The sequence below is a fragment of the Protopterus annectens genome, chromosome 4.part0 (genome assembly GCF_019279795.1).
Source record: "Protopterus annectens isolate FY-2018-M chromosome 4.part0, PAN1.0, whole genome shotgun sequence".
In the NCBI taxonomy this organism is placed as follows: domain Eukaryota; kingdom Metazoa; phylum Chordata; order Ceratodontiformes; family Protopteridae; genus Protopterus; species Protopterus annectens.
In genome coordinates, this window is record NC_056733.1 from 514,420,291 (window position 1) to 514,443,014 (window position 22,724).

The window sequence follows — 22,724 nt, forward strand, 5'->3', positions numbered from 1 at the left end:
ATGGCCTTTTAACCCCGGACAAACAAAAGAGTCTGTCACTTTACTTCCATCAACTATCTCATCAGTCCGTGCTGACTGCAAGGACAGTCCTTCAAGCATTAGGGTTCATGGCATCTTGTATTCTGGTGCTTCCCAATGCCAAACTGCATATGAGGAAGCTGCAATGGTATCTCAAAATGTATGGACACAGCACTGCCAAGATTTCGACACTGTCATTCACATAATACCTTGCCTTCAAAAGGAATTCTTGTGGTGGGCTCAGGAATGTCACCTAAACAAGGGACTCTCTGTGACCCGGCCAGAGGCGAGTCAGATTTTAACGACAGATGCCTCGGACACTGCTTGGGGAGCTCATCTAAATGGAAAGTGGATACAAGACAAGTGGCCTGCCAGACTACAGCACCTACATATCAACATGAAGGAGATGTTAGCAGTCCAGTTTGCATTGATGGCGTTCAAGGAGTTACTTCTTCCAGGGCAGGTGTTGATTCTAACAGACAACACAACTGTCATGTGGTACATCAACAAGCAAGCGGGAACACATTCTTATCCTCTATGCAGGCAAGCAATGATTTTATGGGAGACTGCGTTAAGCCTGCAACTGACTCTTCAGGCAAGGTTTCTGCCAGGAGCACAGAACTCCCTAGCAGATGTATTAAGCAGACAAATCATGGATCCCCACGAGTGGAAACTGGATCTTCATGTATTTCAGAAATTGACAGTGTCGTGGGGAACTCCAGACATAGATCTGTTCGCTTCTCCACTAAACCACCAGCTGCCAAAGTATTGCACAAAGGGGTTTCATCACACAGCTTGGAAAGTGGATGCTCTGTCTTTCAGTTGGAAAAACCTTCATGTCTATGCCTTTCCACCTCTGCCTCTTCTTCCAAAGGTATTATTAAAGGTCAGACAAGACAGGCCAAGGATGATTTTGATAGCTCCAGATTGGCCTCGGCAACACTGGTACCCACTTCTAAGGAGTCTTGTAAAGAAGCCTCCATGGCCTTTACCTCTGATTCCTCATCTGTTATCTCAGAAGGACGGTCATCTGCTCAATGTCAAGCTTCAATCTCTTCATCTCACAGCTTGGCATATTCTGTGTTGAAGCACAGCAGGTCTCAGCTTCCTCAACAAGTTTTGAATGTGATTATGGAAGCTAGAAGGCCTAGTACTAGGAGAGTGTACGCAGAAAAATGGAAGAGATTTTTATTTTGGAGTACAGCAAAGAATTTGGAGATTTCAGAGCCTAATTTGAGTGTGGCTCTTCAATATCTTACTGAATTATTGGACAAAGGTTTGTCCTTCTCTTCCATAAAGATTCATGCTGCAGCAATTTCAGCTCACTATGATTGTGACCCACCTTTGTTTTCGCATCCTTTGTTCAAGCAGTTTCTTAGAGGGCAAAGAATATAAGACCCCACGTAGAGCTCCTACTCCTGCTTGGGATCTCAATTTTGTGTTGGAAAAACTTACTCTACAACCTTTTGAGCCTGCAGCTACTGCTGAATTGAAATATTTGTCATGGAAGACTGCTTTTCTGTTGGCTATTACTTCGGCAAGAAGGGTGTCTGAGTTGCAGGCCCTTATGGCAGTAGAGCCCTTTTTGATTTTCCATAAGGACAGGGTTTCATTACGTACTAATCCTTCCTTTATGCCTAAGGTGGTTTCTAGTGTGGCTTTAAACCAAACTATTCATTTGCCTACGTTTTTTGCAGATCCTCAAAATAAAGGGGAAAAGATTTTGCACACCTTAGATGTACACAGGCAATTGCGTTATTATTTGAGCAGGACTAAGAATTTTAGGCAGTCTCAGCAGTTACTTGTTTCTTTTGCTTTGAGTTCACAGGGCAAGCCTGTGTCAAAACAAACTATTTCTAGGTGGATTGGCTTTTGCATTGCATTTTGTTATTCCCATCATGGCAAAGAGGTTCCAGCTGGGATTAGGCCTCATTCCACTAGGGCTACTGCCACTTCAACAGCATTTCTAAGGGGGGTGGCAACTAAGGATATTCTGGAAGCAGCTACTTGGAGTTCAGTGCATACTTTCTCTAGGCATTATCACCTGCCTATATACTCTAAGACTAGGGCTGGTTTTGCCACAGCTGTTTTACAAGGCATGTTGTCAGCTCCTGCTACTTTATAATTTGCCAGCCTCCCTTACCTCTGCTTTGGGATTCTACCCAATAGTCAGGACTGCAGCAAGGGAAGACGAAGAACATAGTACAGTTTTGTACCTACCATAAATGTAGATGTTCGAGGATTCCCTTGCTGCAGTCCAATTTACCCTCCCTCCTTCCCCTCTGTGTTTCGGGGTGGTTGTGTAGGTGAGTTTACATGCTTATATTTTTTGTATATATTGTTGTATATATTGTACATGTTTTTTGGTGCAGGTTGTTTTTGGGACTTGTCTTTTTGGGTCTTCTGACATCTGGGGCAAGAAAAGACTGAGGAAATGACGTCGGTCATGCGCATTAGTACCCTGACGTACTGACGCCAGTCTAAGGCGCCATGACCGACGTCAGCCTTATACTCTGGTATTCGGGCCGACTGGGACGCGGACTATACCCAATAGTCAGGACTGCAGCAAGGGAATCCTCGAACATCTACATTTATGGTAGGTACAAAACTGTACTTTCTAGTTCACAAATGCTTAGTTTAGCAGAGGATCTCATCTCTTTAATCCGAGGATCCCAACCTCAACCAGACAGGGCCTCTCACCCGCCTCCAGAGAAGAGACCTAGAGCTGAGCCCCCTGAGCCAGTGTCTACAGATGATTCCTCTGATGACTCAAATGATACAGGCCCTCCAGAGGCCCCATACTCCCCTTATGAAGACTCTGATGGTGGAGAGTCCATTCCTTCTGCCTCTCCGCCTGAGGAATTTTCCTTTGGGGAAACCCTGCATGCTATGAGAGAACAATTTCAGTGGCAGGGCCAGGATTTTTCAAATTCCAGAAAAAGTCTTAGAACTTTTCTGCATTTACCTCAACATAGGCCTTTAGCCATACCTCCTGTTCTTTCTGTTGTAGATGATGCATTTAATGATGCTTGTACTGCTCCTGATTCTCTGCCTCCGGCCCCTGTTAAGCCCGATAGATTCTACAGGGTCCCGGACACACATTACCACTTGTATAAGGCTCCCCTTGCAGATCCAGAGACTATCTCCCAAGGACCTAAGGCTGTAGCAGCCTCTTCTACCAAAAACCCCCTCCCCTCTGAAAGGGAATCCAGATCCTTAGAGAGATGGGGTAAAAAAGTTTACACTTCTGCTACTCTTTCAGCTAGGGCCTTGAACGGTCAATTTCACATGATGCAGTATCAAGAATTTTTGCTAGATCAGTTAACCAAAAAAGTGTCTTCAGATGAAACAGTAGACAAAAAATATGTGCAGGAAATGGTACATAACATTCAACAAGTCAGTAACCATTCCCTAAAATGCGGCTATGATGCACTGGAGGCTTCCTTTAGATCAGCCATGACTGGCACAGTCATCAGAAGGCATGCATGGCTAAAAGAACAGGCCTTACCAGACCATATCAAATCAAAACTATTAGATGCTCCTATGGATAAGATTAATTTGTTTGGCTCTCCTGCACAACAAGTACTGAAGAAGATGGAAGAGAAGGCAAAATCTGTCCAAACAGTAAAAGATTTCTTACAGGTCCAACCTCCGAGGTTTAGCAGGAATTGGCCCTCCAAGAATTGGTCCTTTCCAGACTCCTCCAGAACTCAGAGAGGCAGGAATAGGCATTCAAGAGGCAGAAGCCAATCCAGGGGTGCTTATAGAGGATGTCAGTGGCAAGGCAACAACAAGCGAGGCACAGACACCACCACAACTACAGGTCAATCACAGTGACTTGGCTCTGGCACTGCCTTCCAGGGAACAACTGCAAGCACCCTTAGGCGGGAAGCTAGCCTTATTTACGACAAACTGGCATTACATCACAAGAGACAAGTGGATTTTACAGATAATAGACCAAGGTTACAGGTTTCACTTCCATACTCTACCAGGGAAGAGAGGAATGCCAAACCTACCTCCAAATCAAAAGACGGAAGCACAAAAACAAATCTCCCAATTATTAAGGATGAGAGCTGTAGAAAAGGTACCATCTGTGGAGCACGGCAAGGGATTTTACTCCAGACTCTTCCTGGTACCAAGAAAAGAAGGCAAATGGAGGCCTATTCTCGACTTGTCCGCTTTAAACACATTCCTCATTGTTCCAAAATTCAAAATGCTGACCCTACAGCAGCTTCTTCCCATGCTGGGCAAGGAGTCTTGGCTGGTGACTCTAGATCTCAAGGAGGCATACCTGCACGTCCCCATACGACCAAACTGCAGAAGATACCTCAGATTTCTTGCAGGATCAGAGCATTATCAATTCTCAGCATTGCCCTTTGGCTTATCTACTGCGCCCAGAGTGTTCACGAAATGCCTGGCATCAGTAATTGCTCATTGCAGGCTTCAGGGAATCCAAATCTACCCATACCTGGACGACTGCCTGATACAAGCGGACAACAAAAGCAAGCTAGCAGAACATTTACAAAGGGTCATTTATCTGCTACAAGCCCTGGGATACACAGTCAATATAAAAAAGTCAAGACTGATACCATCCCAGAAAATAACCTTTTTGGGTGCAGAGTTGGACACATCAAGGCAAATGGCATTCCTAACAGTAGAAAAACAGGAGCAGCTACCTCTCTACTTCTTGGCCTTAACAAAACAGAACCATCTGACAGCAAGAAAAGTACTGCACGCCTTGGGCTTCATGGCATCCTGCATAATATTGGTTCCTCATGCCAGGCTGCATATGAGAAAACTACAGTGGTACCTAAGGAATTTATGGTCTCAACACAAGCACAGCTTAGAAACCCAGATTCCCATTATTCCATGCCTGAAGCAAGAATTCCTATGGTGGGCTCAGGCTTGTCAATCAAACACAGGATTGCCTTTCCGCAGTGCTCAACCAAGCCAAACCATCACGACAGACGCCTCAGACCTCGGTTGGGGGGCACACATGCTGGACAAGTGCATACAAGGCTTATGGTCTCAAAACCAGCTGCACCTACACATAAATCTAAAGGAAATGCTGGCAGTAAAACTGGCAATTCAGGCATTCAGACCATTCCTTCAACAAGGTCTATCGATGATAAGGACAGACAACACCACAGTTATGTGGTACATCAACAAGCAGGGAGGCACACATTCATATCCTCTTTGCCGGATGGCACTGGATCTCTGGAATGTGGCCCTGAGCTACAACATTCAGTTAAAAGCAATTTTTGTACCAGGAAAAGAAAACATCCTAGCAGACATTTTAAGCAGGACTACCACGGATGCCCACGAATGGATGCTGCATCCGGACATCTTCAAAACAATTACAAGAAAATGGGGACTCCCAGAAATAGACTTATTTGCATCCCCACGCAATCACCAACTAAAGAAATTCTGCACAAGGACATACCACCCACTTGCTTGGAAGGTGGACTCCCTATCCTTTAGTTGGAAAAACCTGACCACATATGCATTCCCACCACTTCCTTTGATGCACAAAGTGCTATTGAAGATTAAAGAGGACCGTCCAAGGATCATTCTGATAGCTCCAGACTGGCCAAGGCAACATTGGTACCCATTACTGAGGAGCATGTCTCGGGACCAAATATGGCCACTACCCCTGGTTCCCTTGCTGTTAACACAGAACAACTACAACAATCTGCATCCAAACCTGCAAACTCTGCAGCTGACTGCCTGGAACATTGCATAAGACCAATTAACCCAAATTTATCCCAAAGGGTTAAAGACATTATCCTTGAGGCTCGCAGACCCTCAACAAGAAAAAATTATTCAGCAAAATGGAAAAGATATCTCATTTGGAGTACTGCAAAAGGAGAAGATGTGTCACTGGTAAACATAGCCAACATTCTGGAATACTTAGCAGAGCTCTTCCACACAGGCCTGTCCTATTCCTCCATCAAAATTCATGCATCAGCTATTTCAGCAGAATACGACTTGGATCCTCCTGTCTTCTCACATCCTTTGCTCAGACAGTTTCTGAGAGGAATTAAAAATGTAAAGCCTCCTAGGAAGCCACCATTACCAGCATGGGACTTGAACTTTGTGCTAGAAAAATTGACACTTCCTCCTTTCGAACCAGCAGCAACAGCAGAATTGCAGTACTTATCATGGAAGACTGCTTTCCTGCTGGCAATCACTTCAGCAAGAAGGGTATCTGAACTTCAGGCATTAATGGCAGTGCAACCCTTCCTGATCTTCCATCAAGATAGATTGTCCATGAGAACAAATCCTTCCTTTATGCCTAAGGTGGTTTCCAGAGTTTCTTTAAATCAGGCTATCCACCTACCTACATTCTTCCCTAACCCACAAATCAGGGGAGAAAGACTGCTACATACCTTGGATGTACATAGACAATTACGCTACTACTTGGACAGGACCAAGGGCAATAGAAAAACTGACCAGCTACTGGTAGCATATGCAACAGGAAGGGAAGGAAAAGCAATTTCAAAACAGACAATCTCCAAGTGGATAGGAAATTGCATTAGATTTTGTTACTCCTACCATGGAAAAAAAACTCCAGAGAACATCAGGCCTCACTCTACAAGGGCTACAGCCACTACTACAGCCTTTTTACGAGGAGTGGCTACCAAGGACATTTTAGAGGCTGCTACTTGGAGCTCCGTGCATACATTTGCCAAGCATTATAATTTACCTTTATACTCTAGATCCCGAGCAGGTTTTGCCACTGCTGTTTTGCAAGGGATCCTAACTACACCATAACTTTATTTTTCCACCTCCCCCAGTTTGGCTATGGTATTCTACCCATTTGTAAGGACTGCAGATGCATCCTTGAAGGACATAGTACAGTTTTGTACCTACCATAAATGTAGATGTCCGATAGGAATGCATTTGCAGTCAGGATTACCCACCCCTTCCCTCTGTGGTGCTCCTAGGGTATTTGCCCATCTTATAGCTAGCTCGGGGAATCTATTATGGTGTATTTGTTTGTATATATGTACATACATGCTTATTTTTTGTGTTTGCTCTCTACTATTTGGAATCATTGGCATTTATCCAAATTTAGCCTTCCAAGAGGGCACCTGGCATCTGGGGCAAGAAACACGGAGGAAAATGGCGTCGGCTGATGCCTTTATACCCGAAGAACTGCAGCTATGACGTCGGGTGAAGTGTGACACCAGCCGAGGCCAGACCCAGACTTTGGAATCCGGCCGACCGAAGGGCTGCCTGACGACAGGACAACCCATTTGTAAGGACTGCAGATGCATTCCTATCGGACATCTACATTTATGGTAGGTACAAAACTGTACTTTCTCTGCACTTCCCTTTGGCCTATCTACTGTGCCCAGAGTATTCACAAAATGCCTGGCTCCAGCCATTGCATACTGCAGGCAGAGAAATATCCAAATTTACCCATACTTGGACGACTGCCTGATTCAGGCGGACAGTCAGGAATTACTGTTGCAGCACCTGACATGTGTAAAAAACCTTCTTACTTCCGTGGGGAACACCATCAATGAAAATAAATCAAAAGTAGTACCCAGTCAAAAGATTGTATTCCTGGGAGCAAGCTTGGACACAACTTCCCAAATGGCATTCCTACTTCAAACAAATGACCACCAGAACCCAGCTATCTGCAAGAAAAATATTGCAAGCCCTAGGGTTCATGGCCTCATGTATCCTGCTAAGTCCATATGCAAGACTGCATATGAGGAAACTTCAATGGTACTTAAAAAGTCTTTGGTGCCAACATTCTCAGGACCTGGACGCAGTCTTTGGTGCCAACATTCTCAGGACCTGGAAGCAGTTATTCCTATCATACCCTGTCTAAGGACAGAGTTCCTTTGGTGGGCAGAAGCATGCAACCACAACAAGGGATTGCCATTTACTCAACCCCACCCTGCCCAGACCCTAACCACAGATGCATCAGACTAGGCCTGGGGGGCTCACATGGCTGGCAAATGTATTCAGGACCACTGGAGCCCAAGTCAAATTCATCTGCACATCAACCAAAAAGAGATGTTAGCTGTACAGAATGCCCTGACAGCTTTCAGATCCCTACTCTTTCCAGTACAACTGCTAATGAAAACAGACAGCACCACAGTTATGTGGTACGTCAACAAGCAGGGGGGAACCCATTCCTACCCACTCTGCAGGTTAGCCATGGCCCTGTGGAACATGGCCTTGGACACCCAAGTCCATCTGCAAGCTCAATTCCTGCCAGACAAACAAAACTCACTGGCAGGCGACTTGAGCAGAAATCTTCTAGACCCACATAAGTGGAAATTGGAGCCCAGCTCTTCAACCTTCTGATTCAGAAATGGGGAACCCCAGAGGTGGATCTCTTTGCCTCCCCCTACAACCACCAGCTCAGCAAATTCTGCACCAGGAATCCTCAGAGCAGGGCTTGGAAGGTGGATGCCCTATCCATTCAATGGGAAAAGCTCTGTCTATGCCTTTTCCCCTCTATCCCTTCTTTCAAGAGTATTACTCAAGATAAAACAAGACAGGCCAAGGACAATTCTGATTGCCACGCCAGCACTGGTACCCTCTCCTGCGCAGACTGACAACGGTGCCACCCTGGCACCTACACCAGACCCCCAACCCTGCTCTCTCAGCAGGAGGGGCAGATTTTGCATCCACAACTGCAACCCCTAAATCTGGCAGCCTGGCTTATTCCTTTAATTCTCCACCAGCATCCCTAAGCAAACAGGTGCTGGACATCCTTCTTGAAGCCAGAAGACCCAGTACAAGGAAATCCTATGCTGATAAGTGGAAAAGGTATTGTTCCTGGATTCAGTCTAAAGGAGAGGACACAGCACCTCCCTCCTTACCTCTAATATTGGATTACCTAGCAGAACTACTCCACAGAGGCCTATCCTTCTCCTCCATTAAGATCCATGCCTCTGCCATCATGGCTCATTACAACACTGAGCCACCTCTATTCTCTCACCCTCTCTTCAAACAGTTCCTAAGAGGGTTAAACAACTTAAGGCCGCCAAGGAGAGCACCCACCCCTACTTGGAACCTTAACTTTGTACTGGAAAAGCTCACGCTTCCCCCCTTTGAACCTGCTGCTTCAGCAGAGTTAAAATTCCTCTCTTGGAAAACAGACTTGCTTCTAGCCGTCACTTCACCTAGAAGAGTGTCTGAGCTACAAGCACTGATGGCTGTGGAACTCTTCATTATTTTCCACGCAGACAGGGTTTCCCTCAGGACTAACCCTTCCTTTATGCCTAAAGTGGTGTCTGTTGTGCCTCTCAACCAATCTGTCCATTTGCCAACCGTCTTCCCTAATCCTCAAAATAAATGGGAAAGTATCTTGCACTCCTTGGACATGAAGAGACAGCTTAGATTCTACCTTGAGAGGACCAAGCTCTTCAGAAAATATGACCAGTTACTAGTCAGCTTTGCAACAGGGGCAGAGGGCAAGGCCATTTCAAAACAAACCATTTCCAAATGGACAGCACACTGCATCCATTTCTGCTACAAGCACCATGGGAAACCAACCCCTCAGGGGGTCAGAACCATTCCACTAGGGCAACATCTACCTTTACAGCATTTCTCAGGGGAGTCCCTACCAGAGACATCCTGGAAGCTGCTACCTGGAGTTCTGTACACACCTTCAACAAGTATTACCACCTGCCTATCTTTTCCAAATCCAGGGCAGGTTTTGTTACAGCAGTCTTGCAAGGCCTACTAGCCAGCCCTCACTCTTCTTGACTGCCTCCACCCTTCCTCAGCTTTGGGAATCAACCCAAGTGTGATGACTGCAGCAGTGAAACACGAAGAACATAGTACAGTTGTGTAGACTTACCATAGATGTAGATGTTCGAGTGTCTTCACTGTCGCACTCCTGGCTTCCCTCCTTCCAGCCCCCTGGTTCTCTCTCTCTCCTCTCTATGGCTATTACTATTGGTATTGGTATTTACTTTTTACTGGTGGTTGTTTCCCCACCATAACTTAGCTCCCTATTTGGGGGCTCCTGACATTTGGGGCAAGAAAAACTGATGTAATGGCGTTGGCTGCCTGTTTTTATAGCCCTGATGACCTGACGTCAGTCCTGGAGCGACAGCTTCCGACTCAGGAATACTAGATGTTCATCGTGTTTCACTGTTGCAGTCATCACTGTAGGGTTTTTCCTGCCAGCAGGCAGCCCTCGGTTGGCCAGAATCCCAAAGTCTGGGTCCGGCGTCAGCTGTGTACTCACCCTCCCTGATGTCAGTGCGCCAGGGGTACAAAGCTCCCAGCCGACGCCATGTTCTCCAGTCTTTCTTGCCGCGCGGTGGAAGCAGTTCGCAAGTGCCGGTCGGCTGACTCCTGTTATTTTTGGTGCTTCATACCGAAGACATTCTTCTTTTCAAAGCTAAGTACCCCATTGGGGAAACTTTTTTTCTTGCTCCAGACCGATGTCAGAAAAAGTTAATAATTGTATTTCATGTGGGAAGCAAATACCTCATAAGGATTTTCACTCTTACTGTATTCCTTGTCTAGGCTCTGACCACGACGTAGCTAGTTGTCGGTTTTGTGCTAGATTTAATCAACGTACTATTAAACGGATATACGATTTTGCCTTTCATTACTTTGGGAGGCGATTTAATTATAACATGCCATCGGACACGCTTCCGACTACCGGAGTTCGTTAGGCGCAAGGATAAGGATAGGCCTCCGAGGTCCAAATCAGACGACAGTTTACTATCAGAGCCAGCTGCCGGTTCAGCCGTCGTCAGTGAGGCGCTTTCGCAGCCCCTGTCATCTGCCATTACAGAACCGCTTGCTGAAATGGACTCCCACGAGGAGCCAACTAGGCCTTCGGATACTCCAGGTGTAGGACCTTCGGATAATGCTCCCTCAGATGGGTCTGGAGCCGCTGTGCAGGTACCGGCTTCCGAGTGGGTTTTCAGGCCTACGCAGCTTCAGGTAAAGGCAAAGGCAAAGACAAAGACTCCTTCTAAAACAAAGACTCAAGCCCAGGCCTCCTCTGATGGGGGACCTAAATCTCAAAAACAAATGCTTAAAATGGCGGAGGACTTGCTAACTATGATTAGGGGTTCCCATCCCCCTCCAGACAAAAGGCCAAGCCAAGAATTGGATTATGAATCCTCTGATCAGGTATCTATCTCTTCAGTGTCTTCCTCTGAACAGGATTATACTTTCCCTCCTTATGAGGATTCTGATGCTGAGGAATCCATTCCTTCAGCTTCTCCTCCTGAAGATTATTCTTTTGGGGAAACTTTACATGACATGAGGGAACATTTTCACTGGGAAGGACAGGAGTAGTCTGAATCTAAGAGAAGGCTTATGGATTTCCTCCTTCTTCCTCAACACAGACTCCTGGCTATTCCTCCTATTTTGGATATTGTGGATGATGTCTTTTCTGAGTCTAATTTAACCCCTGACTCCTTTCCTCCGGCCCCCACTAAGCCTGATAGATATTACACAGTCCCTGACTCCCACCAGTTTCTATTTAAAAATCTTACTGCTGATCCGGAAACCATTTCTCTGGGTCCTAAGGGTGTTAAGGCCGCCACTGCTAAGAACCCTATTCTGTCAGATAAGGATTCTAGATCTTTGGAGAGATGGAGCAAAAAAGTGTACACTTCTGCTACTTTATCTATTAGGGCTTTAAACTGTCAATTTCATATGTTGAAATATCAGCAATACCTTTTGTCTGTTATGAAACAAAAACTGTGTACCATTTCTGCATGTGCAGACAATAAGGAATTACAAGATTTGATGCATGCTACTGAGCAGGTGGGGAAACATACCTTACACTGTGGTTTTGATGCTTTGGAGGCCTCTTGCAGGGCGGCTGCCACTGGGATGGTCATTAGAAGGCATGCTTGGTTAAAGGAACAAAATTTGCCTGATCAAGTAAAAGCAAAATTAGTGGATGCTCCTGTTCAACATAATGTTTTGTTTGGGTCTAAAGCTGAAGAAGTTATAAAGAAAATGGAGGATAAGGCAAAATCCATGCAAACAGTTAAGGATTTCTTACAAGTTCAGCCTCCTAGATTTATGGCCAGCTAAAATTGGTCCTTTCCCAGCTTGGACAGGCCTCAGAGAGGTAGATGTAGGCACCCCAGAGGGAGGGCCCAAGCACAGACCTCTTATAGACCTAGGCAGTGGAGTGCTTCCACCCCCAGGGGTGGAAAAGATAGGTCTCAACCTTATAGGAAACCGGTTCAGTGACTCCCCCTGCATGGCTCCAGGAACCTCTCTCCTGGAAGCTCCTCAGGGAGGAAAACTTTCTCTTTTTCACCGAAATTGGACTTGCAAAACCCAAGACAAGTGGGTTCTGGATGTAGTTTTAAGAGGTTACAAATTCCACTTTCACACCTTACCAAAACCAAACGGATGGCCAGACTTACCAAAAACTCAATGGGCAGAGGCATTAAAACAGGTAAGGTCCCTCATGGCTATGAGGGCCATAGAACTGGTTCCAAATTCAGAGACGGGACAAGGCTTTTATTCAAGACTCTTTCTAGTTCCCAGAAAGCAAAATACTTGGAGACCCATCCTGGATATGTCAGTCTTAAATACTTTCCTGGAGATAACAAAGTTCAAGATGCTTACTCTGCAGCAGCTCCTGCCAATGTTGAGCAAAAATGCATGGATGGTGACATTGGACTTAAAGAAGGCTTACCTACACATTCCTATCAGACAGGAGTGCAGAAGATACCTCTGTTTCAAGGCAAGCTCGAAACATTACCAATTCTCTGCGCTGCCCTTTGGCTTGTCTACTGCGCCCAGGGTCTTTTCCAAGTGCCTGGCACCAGTTGTAGCTTACTGCAGACTCAAGGGAATTCAAATTTACCCTTATCTGGACGACTGCCTTATTCAAGCAGACAGCAAGGACATTTTACTCCAGTACCTGGAATTTGTTCAGAATCTACTCAAGTACCTGGGATTCATTGTGAATGTAAAAAAGTCAAATTTGGCACCCACTCAACAGATAACTTTCCTGGGTGCTCTTTTAAACACAACATCCCAGATGGCATTCCTGATGCCAGAAAAACAACTACAGCTGGCTTCAACTTTCAAAAGCCTGGCATTAATGTCTCAGCTAACTGCAAGGAAATTCCTGCAGGCTTTGGGTTACATGGCTTCCTGCATCCTACTCGTACCATATGCAAGACTGCATATGAGGAAGGTACAATGGTACCTAAAAGGTGTATGGTCCCAGCATTGTCACAGTCTGGAAACAGTGATTGCTGTCTTGCCTTGCCTGCAAAAGGAATTCCATTGGTGGGCCACGGCATGTCTTCAAAACAAAGGGAAAGCCTTCAGTCTACCTCCAGCCTACCAAGTGATAACCACGGACGCCTCGGATTATGCATGGGGAGCCCACTTGCAGGGGAAAGGCCTGCAAGGTTTTTGGACAGAGGATCAGAAGCATCTACATATCAATTTAAGAGATGTTAGCTGTGCAGAATGCCCTCTTTGCTTTCAGGGATCTTTTACAGCCAGGGCAGCTACTGATACGGACAGACAACACCATAGTTATGTGGTACATAAACAAGCAAGGGGGTTCCCACTCCTATCCCCTTTGCAGACTAGCCATGACTCTATGGGACACAGCACTAGCTTGCAAAGTGGATCTACAAGCTCAATTCCTGCCAGGGAAACAAAACACTCTGGCAGACAGCCTGAGCAGGAACCTGTCAGACCCACACGAGTGGATGCTAGACACCCAAATATTCAAGATAATTACCGAAGCCTGGGGCTGCCCGGACATAGATCTATTTGCATCTCCTCACAGCTACCAGTTACAGACTTTTTGCACAAGGACATATCACAAGCTAGCATGGAAAGTGGATGCTCTCTCATTCAGTTGGAGGAACCTCTCGGGTATGCCTTTCCACCACTACCTCTTCTACCAAGGGTGTTATTAAAAATAAAACAGGACAAACCAAAGCTGATCTTACTAGCCCTGAGGAGGAACCTCTCAGGTATGCCTTTCCACCACTACCTCTTCTACCAAGGGTGTTATTAAAAATAAAACAGGACAAACCAAAGCTGATCTTACTAGCCCCGATTTGGCCTTGACAATTTTGGTACTCAACACTGATAAATCTATCCCAGGAACCTCCTTGGATTCTACCTCAGATTCCAAATATTTTGAATCAACATCAGGGCCAGGTCCTGCACTCTCATATCAAAACTCGCAGCCTGGCGTATTCAGGGTCTATAATTAATCCTACCCTTTCCAAACAGGTCATGGATGTTATCTTAGAAGCCAGAAGGCCTAGCACTAGGAAATCTTATGCAGGTAAATGGAAGAGATTTTGCACCTGGATGCATGCTCAGGAATCAGATCCTCACATTCCAAATATTCCATTGATTTTACATTACCTAACAGATATATGTTGCATAAGGGTTTATCTTTTTCCTCCATAAAAATACATGCCTCAGCTATCTCTGCACATTATAATACAGATATTTTTTCACATCCACTTCTGAAACAATATCTCAGAGGAGGAAAGAATTTAAGGCCCCCTAGGACTCCACCCATTCCTGCCTGGGACCTCAATTATGTCCTGGAAAAACTTACTCTGCCTCCTTTTGAGCCTGCTGCCACATCTGATATAAAGTATTTATCATGGAAGACTGTTATCCTACTGGCTTTAACTTCAGCCAGGAGAGTCTCTGAGTTACAAGTGCTCATGGCTGTGGAACCTTACATTATTTTTCATCAAGACAGGGTTTCTTTGAGGACTAACCCTAGTTGCATGCCTAAAGTAGTTTCTAAAGTGGCTTTAAACCAAACTATTCACCTGCCAACTTTTTTCCCTAATCCACAAAATATGGGGGAGAGGATCTTGCATTCTTTGGATGTGCAGAGGCAGCTTCGCTTTTACCTGGACAGAACCAAGGATATCAGGAAAACAGAATAACTGTTTGTTTCTTATGCAACAAATTCCCAAGGTAAAGCTATTTCAAAACCGACCATTTCTAAATGGATTGCTCATGGAATCAGATTTTGTTACTCTCATCATGGAAAGCAAATCCCAGGAAAAATTAGGAATCACTCTACCAGAGCTGCTGCTACTTCAGCTGCCTTTCTCAGGGGAGTCCCTACCAAAGATATTTTGGAAGCTGCAACTTGGAGTTCAATGCATACTTTCTCTAAGCACTATAATCTCCCTCTTTATTCTAAGTCTAGGGCAGGCTTTGCTTCTGCAGTCTTGCAAGGCCTTCTAGCCGCCCATTCTACTCAATAACCACACCATCCTTTATCTCAGCTTTGGGATTCAACCCTACAGTGATGACTGCAACAGTGAAACACGATGAACATAGTACAGTTGTGTAAACTTACCATAAATGTAGATGTTCGAGTGTCTTCACTGTTGCAGTCTGGGTTACCCACCCTCCTGTCCCCTCTTATACTTTTATTGGTGTGGTTCCCTGCTTCACCCTTCTTCTGAGGTGTATTTGCTACAGGGTATGGGGTTTGTTGTATGTTACATTTTTGTTTTACTTTTAGCCTTTACTTTTGGACACCTGACATCTGGGGCAAGAAAAACTGGAGAGCGTGGTTTCGGCTGGGAGCTTTGTACCCCTGGCGCACTGACGTCAGGGAGGGTGAGAACACAGCCGACGCCGGACCCAGACTTTGGGATTCTGGCCGACCAAGGGCTGCCTGCCGGCAGGAAGAACCCTACAGTGATGACTGCAACAGTGAAGACACTCGAACATCTACATTTATGGTAAGTGTACGCAACTGTACTTTCTGAAGAATCTATTAATTTCTTAGATTTAACCATTTCTAAGGGCAAGGTTAATAGTATCTTTTCCTCAAAAAAATCTATAGGAAAGATATGTTCTCAAATAGCTATTTAGATTTCCGTAGTTACCACCCCTCACACTATAAGAAAAATATTTTCGAAGGTCGGTTGGTGAGGGTAAGTAGAATGTGTTCTAATAAAGAAATGTTTGAGAGAAAAGTACAAATTATCGCCAACATGATACAATTTTAACAGCGATAGCTAATGAAGTTTTGGATGGTTGGGGGAATAAGTTTAAACCATTATTAGGGAGTAGTACCCCGTTTTCCTCCGCCCCTAAGGTTCAAGAACTGAATAGTTCAAGATTTAGCTCAGGGGTGGTGATACCTTATGGTGAAGGGGGAAAAGTAGTAAGAACAGTACTTAAAAGGAACTGGAACATCTGGCAACCAGGAGATTTTTAGTATTTTGGGTGAGACACCCCCTCCTTTGTGTATAAAATGGGTAGAAATATTAAATATTTAGTAGAACATACAGTATTTAAACCATTGGTCCAGAAAGGTACCACCAAGTGTGGACGATGCACTCAATGTCAATGGATTTTAGACAGTGACATAATTTATATCAAAGGGAACAGGCAAGGTACTAGTTTGTAAAAGGGCAGTTGTAATATAAAAGGAGTGGTGTATATTTGTGTCTGTCAGACTACTATGTAGGTAAAACTGAGAGGAGACTTAGAACTAGGATTTATGAACACATGTAGGCTATAGCCAAGTGTAATTCTATGAATGCCCTTTTTAGACACACAGATGTGTCAAAGTGATGAAAATGTAAGTTTTTGGTATATTAGCAGTAGTACCACAGAAGATTAGAGGTGGTTGGTGGGAATTAGAACTTAAAGAGATTTATTGGATCATTAAATTAAATACTAGTGTAGCACCAGGTCTAAATTACAATGTTCCCCTACTTCCTGTGCTGAAAAAAAGAGCTCTAACCTTATAACAATGTGGTACGCTGTCTTAAAATTTCAACAATTTTAATGCTTTGGATAACAAAAAAATATTGTAAAAATATTTTTTTATGATCATCTATTGATTTTATGTACTCAATGTTATATGTTTTGGATTTTTTACCTCTACTTTTGTCTTGACTTCCTATTTAAAGGTGATATCTGTGTTGTACTGCTTAATTCTCTTGCTCAAAATTCCATTTACAAGGCTTTGAACATATGTTAAAGTGTAAGGTTATGTAAGACGTGAGGAATTCTGCATTTTGGGCAACATGTTTTTAATAATGTGTTTTTATTGTTATGTTAACATTTTATTTTCTCTGGTTGCAGTGCTTCTGTCCTTGCTCTGCAATACAGACAAAATTACTTGTTTCTCTTGTACCTGAAGTAAATCAGACTTGATATAGCTGCAGAGGTAATGTGCCCTGAGCCACACGGTCCTAGAGGAAGGTGGCTTGCAGTTCATAATCATTGCAAGAAAGGTGATATATGTTGCATCTTTTTTTAACAAGTTGTTTTTGTTCTGTTAAGGTACGAAAGTGTCATTGCCACTCTTTGTGAGAACCTGGATTCACTTGATGAACCTGAGGCTCGAGCTGCTATGATTTGGATTGTTGGTGAATATGCAGAACGAATTGACAATGCAGATGAATTGCTGGAAAGCTTTTTGGAGGGCTTCCATGATGAAAGTACTCAGGTATATAAAACGAATATCATTGCCCTAGAAGAAAACATGGTTAAGAAAGTATGTTTGTGTATGCATGCCTGAAAGCAATTTGCTACTTCGTATGTGTGTGTAGTGTGGTACATGGGAGGTTGTAACAGCAGATAGTTAAATTTTTACAGATTAAAAATTAGGAATATGTTGGGAAGAAGGCCCAATAAAGTCATATGTATGTGTACCTGAAGGGCATGTTTTGTAAGAAGGTGGATGCATGATAATGCGTCATCAACTGGTGTTTAAGGAAGATGTGGTGATTTTATTTGAACTCTAGCTAATACAGCGGAATGAAGACAAAATCTGAACTCCATATTAATGTAGGAGAAGTAGACGAGTTCAGGGAGACAGCTGGAGAGTCATTATGGGACTGCAGAGGGTATTTTGGGTACTTGGAGAAAAGCTTACCTATGACTGCATCAAAGGAAAGCAAACAAAGCATTTGGATGTAAGTAAGAGGAGACTTTAAAGCACTTTAAGTGTGCATTGGAAGGGAATCTCAGTGTGCTTATTAAGCGAGGTCAGGATGAGTGTCTCCTAGGGATTTAGTGAGACATAAGAGTGAATGTAAGAGAAGTCAGAGGGAATAATGTTCTTTGGATTTGTGGCAGTAGGGCATCAGAGTACATGTAAGAGAAGTTAGTGATTATCCCCCTAGGTCTTTGCGGCATTAGGATGTTGGAATCAGAGTTAGTATCTCCTAGTCAATTGTGGCATTGTGACATCAGCATGCAAATGAGAAGTCACATTGAGTTCCTCCTGGAGATTTTTGACCATAGAATCTGAGTGCATGTCAGAGAGGTGAAGATGAGTAACCCCTGATTCTGTGGGACTTCCAAGATTGCTACACATGATCAACAGTTTAATTTCAGCTTTCCCAGTGTTAAAAAAGAAACTGAGAAATAAGACCCAGTGATGGTGTCAGCCTGAGTAAAATTCAGTCACTGGCTATTATGTACACTGCCTGCATGCCAGAAAAGAAGAAATTTAGACAGCCTGAAAGAAAATCAACCAGAAAAGGTGAAGAGAAAACTCTGGCTGGGAAGAATCTTGCAGTTCAGCAAAAAGCAGTTCAAGATTCAGCTTTGGTGCAAGAGATGGTTTCCAGTAATTTAGAAAAAAAAATAAATGTACTCAGAGGTGATTAAAATAAATGAAACATTGAATGAGTATATCAACTCAAATAAGCTGGAAAAAGACAAAGGTGTAACTAGCTATTCAAATGAACTGATACAACTGCAAAAATCAAAGGTTGAAATGAAGAAAAGGCTGACTGAGTATAAGACTTCTCAAGAGGAACTGTTTAAAAAATGGAAGAGTTAGAAGAAGGAGCATGCAGCAATAACCTGAGATTTTCTGCTGTACCAAAGAAACTGGAAGAAACGGACTCTGATGTCCTTCAAGGATGCATCTGCAGTCTTTACAAATGGGTTGTCCTGTCGTCAGGCAGCCCTTCGGTCGGCCGGATTCCAAAGTCTGGGTCTGGCTTCGGTTGGTGTCGCACTTCACCCGATGTCATTGTAGCACCTCAGATCTCGTTTGCCGCTCTTTCACAAGACACATTAGCTGATTCTCCTCTAGCAACTGAGTAAACTTCTGAAATGTATTGGTCTTTTCTACCTTTCCTTTCTCCTCTTTTACTGAAAACATTTGTTTTCTCATCTCTACCCACTTTTTTTCTCGAGCATGTGAATTTTTCCCATACCCTTGAATATCCTTTCACCTACCATCGCTGGTAGTACCCTCTCTACCCTTTCTCTCTGCCGTTGGGTAGTTCTCTTACCATTGTTGGTAATATTCTGTTTCTTCTAACCATTTTCCTTTACCTACCATTGTTAGTAGAATTGTTCTTCTATCGTGTGTGTGTGTGTGTGTGTGTGTGTGTGTGTGTGTGTGTGTGTGTGTGTTGTTACTAAAGTTCTGCCTGTGACCCTTTTTCTTGGTCGTCTACATGGCAGACAAGACCAAAGGCATGACTGGTTTTAAGTGCTAAGACTGCGGGCAGAAAATGCCAAACTCCGATGGGCACTCTGCCTGTGTTTATTGTTTAGGTGCTCCTCATTTAGACCTGTAAGTGCTCCATCTGCCAGGCCTTCAGTACTAGACCCTTGATAGAACGTTGAAAGAAACTATTTGTTAAAAGGTGTAAGACCCCCTTTGAAGAAGCCTTATCCAAGGCCAATACAGTCCGAGGCCTCTGGTTCCAAGACTAGTCTGTTGGTAGCGAATTCTCTTTTGGCACCGATAGCAAAAAAAAAAAAAAAAAAAAAACATAAGCCCTCTTCCATTGGTTCCTCCTCAGAACCGAAAACTAAGGTTCCAAAGCTCTTGGAATGGTGTTCCTCCTTGACACCAGCACTAGCACCGACTCATTAAGCTTCCCACTCAGTGCTGACATAAACTACTGCACCACAGCAGGTCTTACCCACTCCGGTGCCGAAAAGTGAACCTCTCTATATAAACCCAGGACATAGTTACTCCATTTCCATTGACCCTTTCAATGGTTAGCTTCAGACTCCCCATCTGGATTGTCTGTTCAATCCTCCAGGAGTCTCACTGAAGTAGATGTAGTGGGGTTGGTCGACCAGCTCCTAGTGGCTAGGGGTCTTTCTGCCTCCACCCAACCCCCTGTCCCATCTGGATCAGGGATGTTTTCTCCCAAGACTTCACCTGTGCTTCCTCCACTGACCTCCTCAGAGGCCTTAGAGCTCCCTACTCTGACCACTCATGCCCCAGTTGTCCTGGCACCGGTAGCCCCTTTATCTTTGGTTCCGGAGTTGGCTCCGACTTCGGTTTCATTGGAACCAACAGACTCCTGTGATCGTGGCTCCACCATCTTGTCCCAGGGGTTTAAGTTGGCTCCTGTTTTTTATTCGGAGTCGCCCTTGTCTCTTGGAACTCCAGCAGCTGGGGATCCTTCCTCAGCTCCTGCTTTGGGGGCAGGTCTCTCGGAGTAGGGTGCGACCTCTGTTCCGAGTTTGTCTCTCTCGGTTCCAGGATTCCACCGCTCTTCAGGGGGGGGGGGGGGCTTGCCTTCCAGGAAATGGGGAGAGCATTGGCCCTGCAGGCTCTCGGGTGGCTCCTGCTGTGCCACAGTTTCATCCCCTGACCCCTTTTTACCTGGAGCTTCTGCCAACCACCATGCCCGAGTATTCCATGAGTTCTAAGGCTGCAAGAAATCCAAGTAAAGGGTAGCTGTTCTTCTGAGTCCTCCTCAGACATTCCTACTGAAGAGCCTCCTCAGAAGAAAATGTGTAAGAGGAAGCACCTGGACTCTTCTGAAGAGTCCGTCACTGAGGACATAGATTTCAATGACTGGGAGGGTTCCCCTGGTCACCTCAGTCATACAACCCTCGCAAGTTTGGCATGTGCACAGGCCCAAAAATCAAACAATATATCACCCCCATAAGACATCTCCTTTGGAGCCATTCTAGAAATCCTTAAACAGAGGGGTAACTGGAAGCCTAAAGACCCTACCGCCGAGTTGTCTGTGTACTTGCAAGCCTTCAGTTTTTGTCCATCTACTTCCTGGATGACCCCTCCCACTGACGAGCTCATTAAGTTGATTGCTCAGTGGGCTTGGAAGGCTCCAGACTTCATAGAACTGATTCACCGGAGACCAGATATCTGAGGACCACCAGCATCTAGCAAAAGGGTTAGCAGTAGATGCCGTGGCGGTGACCACCAAAAAGGAACTAGCCGAGGAAAGTTCCTCTGTTCATCCCCCTAACCAAAAGTCTAGGGTGTTGGACAGATTTGGAAAGCAGGTTTATGCATCATCGACCTTCGCATTAAGGTCCTTGAATTTTATGGCGCATTTCATTAGGCTCCAGAGGGATCTGATCAAGGTGCTAATGAACACCCTAGCAGGAGCTGTATCTGACGAGGTCCAAAGAAACGTATCTTCCCAGTTAGCTACCCTGGAGTCTATTTCCAGTTCATCCATGAGGCTCATTGTATGTGCAGCTGAAACAGCAACCAGGTCAGCCGGTACAGGCATTGCAGTTAGACATGCCTGGATGCGCCTGTGTGAGTTTGTGGAGCCATTCAAGTTTTCCTTCGTCAATGCTCCTTTTGACGGATCTTCTTAGTTCAGCCCCAAAGTCAAAGAAACTCTAGCCAGGTGTGAGAAAGATGGGAAGATCCTTTCTGTAGCGGGCAAACATTTATCTACTCCCCAACGATCCTAGGAGTAGGAAAATGTGGTTCAGGAAGTCCCAAGGGCCTTTCCAGGACACACATGGTGGAGGCTTCCCTCGGGGCAAGGGGGGGGCTCTAATAGAAGATACTGACCCCCAAGGCAGATGTGGCTGGTAGACTCTAGGTTCCAGAGAAGATACTGACCCCCAAGGTAGATGTGGCTGGTAGAGTCTAGGTTCCAGAGATTTTTCTCTGGACAGCCATACCAGCACTCCTGAAAGGTGGCCCAATTGCTTACCTCTGGAAGCGGTCGGGGGAAGATTTTCTCTGCACTCAAGAGCCTAGCAACAAATTACCACAGATGTTTGGGTGCAAAGCATTATTATTACCAGAGGTTACACCATTCCCTTCATTCTTTATCCAAGATCTCTGACAAGGCTCCCCGATGTTCCACCCAGTCAGAGGGACCAAGCAGCCTTAGAAATCCAAAAGCTGCTAGAAAAAAAGTTATCCAAGAAGTCCCACCAGACCAGATAGGATCCGGATTTTACTCCAGGTTTTTTTTAGTGCCAAAAAAAAAAAACAAGGGACTGGAGACCAATTCTGGATCTCAGCCTTCTAAAGAAATTTGTTCAACAATCTAAATTGTGGATGGTCATGGTTTAGTCTATACTTCCTTTTCCAGAGGAAAATGATTGGATGTGCTCTATAGACCTTTAAGATGCGTTTACCACATAAAGACGGACAAATACTCCAGAAGGTTTCTCCACTTACTGCTAGGAGCAAGTCACTTTCAGTTCAGAAAACTGCCCTTTGGTCTCACCATAGCCCCCAGTGTGTTCACCGAAATGCATGGCAGCAGTAACAGCTCACTTGTCTCTTGTGCTTTTACACCCTTCCCTCTAATTTCTCTATTTTTCAAGAAAGCAGCCAGGTTGAGAAGCAAAGGGATCCTCATTGCACCCTATTAGCCTTGACAAATTTAGTTCCCCTTCCTATGGCCTCATTTAGTTCACCGTCCATGGATTCTGGGCCTAGTTCCAGACTTGCTATCTCACCTTCAGCCGACTGGTGAATTCCACCCTTTGAAAATCTCAAG

At 44.7% G+C, this 22,724-nt stretch overlaps 1 protein-coding gene across 6 annotated transcripts in view; it reads left to right on the plus strand.

Annotated features, from left to right (window-relative positions):
* AP1B1 (adaptor related protein complex 1 subunit beta 1) overlaps positions 1-22,724 on the plus strand; it is a 1,110,789-nt gene that overhangs the window by 332,952 nt on the left and 755,113 nt on the right. For all 6 annotated transcript variants that reach the window (XM_044068431.1, XM_044068429.1, XM_044068433.1 and 3 more), the window contains one exon: positions 17,299-17,464. In XM_044068431.1, coding sequence (XP_043924366.1) covers positions 17,299-17,464 — 166 coding nt within the window. The remainder of the gene's footprint in view (positions 1-17,298; positions 17,465-22,724) is intronic.